A 2,683-nucleotide genomic window follows, 5' to 3' on the forward strand; every position below is an offset into this window, starting at 1 on the left:
CCGAGCGCAGCACCTGCGGGCCGGGGACCAAGAGCGAGGGGCGGGTGGCGCCATGTCTCAGCACCGGCTCCGTGTGCCCGAGCCCCAGGGCCTGGGAAGCAAGAGAACCAGCTCTGAGGACAACCTCTACCTGGCTGTGCTCAGGGCCTCCGAGGGCAAGAAAGGTAGTGGCTGCAAAGGGCAGGGCCCACTTCCTGTGGCAGGAAGCCTGGCTCCGGGTGGAGGGGGGGCCCGGACGCTGAGGGTCTGAATTTGGGGGACAGACTCAGACAGGGCCTGGGGCCTGAGGGAGAGGGCTGGGCCCATGTTGGCAAGGCTGGCAGTGGCCTCTGGGCCTTGGGCATAGGGCCTTCGTGGGGGGGCTCTCTCTGTGCCCCGGAAAAGGCCCATTACCCGGCTGGGAGGACGTGGCTGGGTCCTGGGGAAAACTCTCCGCTCAGGTGTCTGGGAAGCGTGTGTGGGGACGGGGCAGGCTGGGACTTGTGCGCTCTGGGCTCTGGCTCTGGCTCTGGGTGCGCCTGCCAGCCCTGGACCCTCCCATCTCTGTCGGGAGACAATGGGGGGATTGAGCAGTGGGCACCTGGTTTGGCCTCCCGTTCCCCTCTCTGCCTGGACGGGGCCGGCTGCCTGGGCCCATGGTCTCTGCCAGTCTGGTGGGGGCGCCGGGTCTGTGTGACTGGGTCTGCGTGGTGGTCGCCTCCGGGGCTCAAACAGGCCCCAGGTGACCTGGCTTGTCTCTCGCAGATGAGCGGGACCGTGTGCAGAAGAAAACCTTCACCAAGTGGGTTAACAAGCACCTCATCAAGGTGGGTGTCTGCGTGTGTGCACGCGGCGGGGAGGGAGGCGAGGAGACGGCGGGAAGGAGGGTGCCGGCCCCCGGGAAACCAGAGCTGTCTGACCTGCCAGAAGGTGCCCCACCCCTGCCCTCAGGGTCCCGAAGGCCTGGGAGCTCACCTTTCATCTCCAACCTGTGATTTTCTCTCTGCTTCCTCCTGCCTCCTCCTCCTCCTCCTCCTCTCCTTCTGGACTCTCCGGGTCTCTCCTCACCTGCCCTGTAGCACTGGAGGGCAGAGGTAGGTGCCTCTGAACACGCAGGGGGCACCGTCTGTGGGCCCCCTGCCGCCTGCCCCTGGGGTCTTGCCCCTGGTGGCTCTGGGGAGCCTGTGGCCGACACCCGCCCTGTCCCGCAGGCCCAGAGGCACATCAGCGACCTGTATGAGGACCTCCGCGATGGCCACAACCTCATCTCCCTGCTGGAGGTGCTCTCGGGGGACAGCCTGGTACGTGCGTCCACTCGCGCCCTCTGCGGCCCCGCCTGCCTCACCTGGACCCCCTGTCTGCCTTCCTTCCTCCAGGCCTTTCCCACTGCCTCGCCCGGGCTGGCGCCTCCCGGGCCTCTGGTCCAGGGTCAGGCCCAGACCCCTGCTGCTTCCCTCCCCGAAACCCTGATACAATAACCTCACGCTCTACTCTGCTTTGGTTTCTCTGCTGCTTGGACTCTGAACCCTGACCTCTGCCCTTTACCCTTTGCCCTGCTCTGGCCGGGCAGCCGAGAGAGCGGGACATAATCAGGAGCTCGCGCCTGGTGAGTGGCTGTGCCCGCTGGCCACGGTGGCACATGGGCTCCCTGAGACTGGAACCCAGCTCACCTGGCCCAACCTGTGCCTGGCACGTGGGTGGTCAGATGGTGGTGCATCTAGCTGCCCGCTGTCCTGCCCGAGGCCAGGCCTGGGACCCGCCAGCACTGCCACCACTGGGCAGGGGGACCCCTCCCCCCATGCCACTGCCCTCCGCCCGCGGCTTCCTGGCTATTGTCTCCTCCCCAGCCCCTTCCTTCCTTCCCTCAGCCGGGGCCTGGCGGCCGGCCTTCCCAAACCCCGCTGGGCCTGGCCTCCGGGTCCATGGCCCCCTTTGCAGCTGCGGGGGGTGGGCGGGAACCTGAGACAGGAGAGGGACGGTGACCACACGGGGGAGGACCTCGGCTCAGGGGTCCTGAGGGCGGCGGGGCCTTGCCTCTGCCCTGACGCTGACGCCTCCCTCCAGCCCCGAGAAAAGGGGAGGATGCGCTTCCACAAGCTGCAGAACGTGCAGATCGCCCTGGACTACCTGCGGCACCGCCAGGTGAGGCCCCTTCCCGACCCCACAGGCCCGCCCCTGCCCCAGCCTCCCTGCGGGCACCACTGAGGGCTCCTCGCTTGCAGGTGAAGTTGGTGAACATCAGGAACGATGACATTGCCGACGGCAACCCCAAGCTGACCCTCGGCCTGATCTGGACCATCATCCTGCACTTCCAGGTAGCGGGCGCCGCCTCCCCCTGCGGCCGTGGCTGCTGCAGCTCCGGAGGGACCCGGACCTCCCTGCTGCCCCCGCCCAGCCCGCACCCCAGCCCGGGGCTGCCTCTCTCCAGCGCCTGCCTACCCTGTGCCCTCTGGCCCTGTCTGGGCAGGGCCCGCAGAGCCGCCCAGCAGAGGAATGGAGGCTCCGGAGGAGCACCCGCTGTACCGGGTGACTCATCCGTTGCCTGCCCGGCTGCACAGGAAGCCACAAATCTGAGAGCCGGGCAGGCAGAGCCCTGCTGGCACGACAGCTGAGTCAGAGAGGCGTGCAGGCCGGCAGACGAGAGACAGGCAGGCCATGCACAGACAGCCAGACGGGCTGGCGGGCCTGGCTTGAAGGGGAGGAC

General features: G+C 68.0%; 1 protein-coding gene across 5 annotated transcripts in view; it reads left to right on the forward strand.

The window, feature by feature from the left end:
• The window catches only part of LOC102772829 (plectin-like), a 29,813-nt gene that overhangs the window by 26,320 nt on the left and 810 nt on the right, over nt 1–2,683 (forward strand). For 2 of the 5 annotated variants that reach the window (XM_015571405.1, XM_015571408.1), the window contains 6 exons: nt 745–806; nt 1,059–1,073; nt 1,191–1,280; nt 1,550–1,585; nt 2,044–2,121; nt 2,202–2,294. In XM_015571405.1, coding sequence (XP_015426891.1) covers nt 745–806; nt 1,059–1,073; nt 1,191–1,280; nt 1,550–1,585; nt 2,044–2,121; nt 2,202–2,294 — 374 coding nt within the window. Of the gene's footprint in view, nt 1–6; nt 165–744; nt 807–1,058; nt 1,074–1,190; nt 1,281–1,549; nt 1,586–2,043; nt 2,122–2,201; nt 2,295–2,683 lie in introns of those variants that run through there. The other 3 variants (XM_015571406.1, XM_015571407.1, XM_015571409.1) reach the window with 3 other exon arrangements.

This window comes from Myotis davidii, unplaced genomic scaffold (assembly GCF_000327345.1).
Source record: "Myotis davidii unplaced genomic scaffold, ASM32734v1 scaffold1509, whole genome shotgun sequence".
Classification (NCBI taxonomy): domain Eukaryota; kingdom Metazoa; phylum Chordata; class Mammalia; order Chiroptera; family Vespertilionidae; genus Myotis; species Myotis davidii.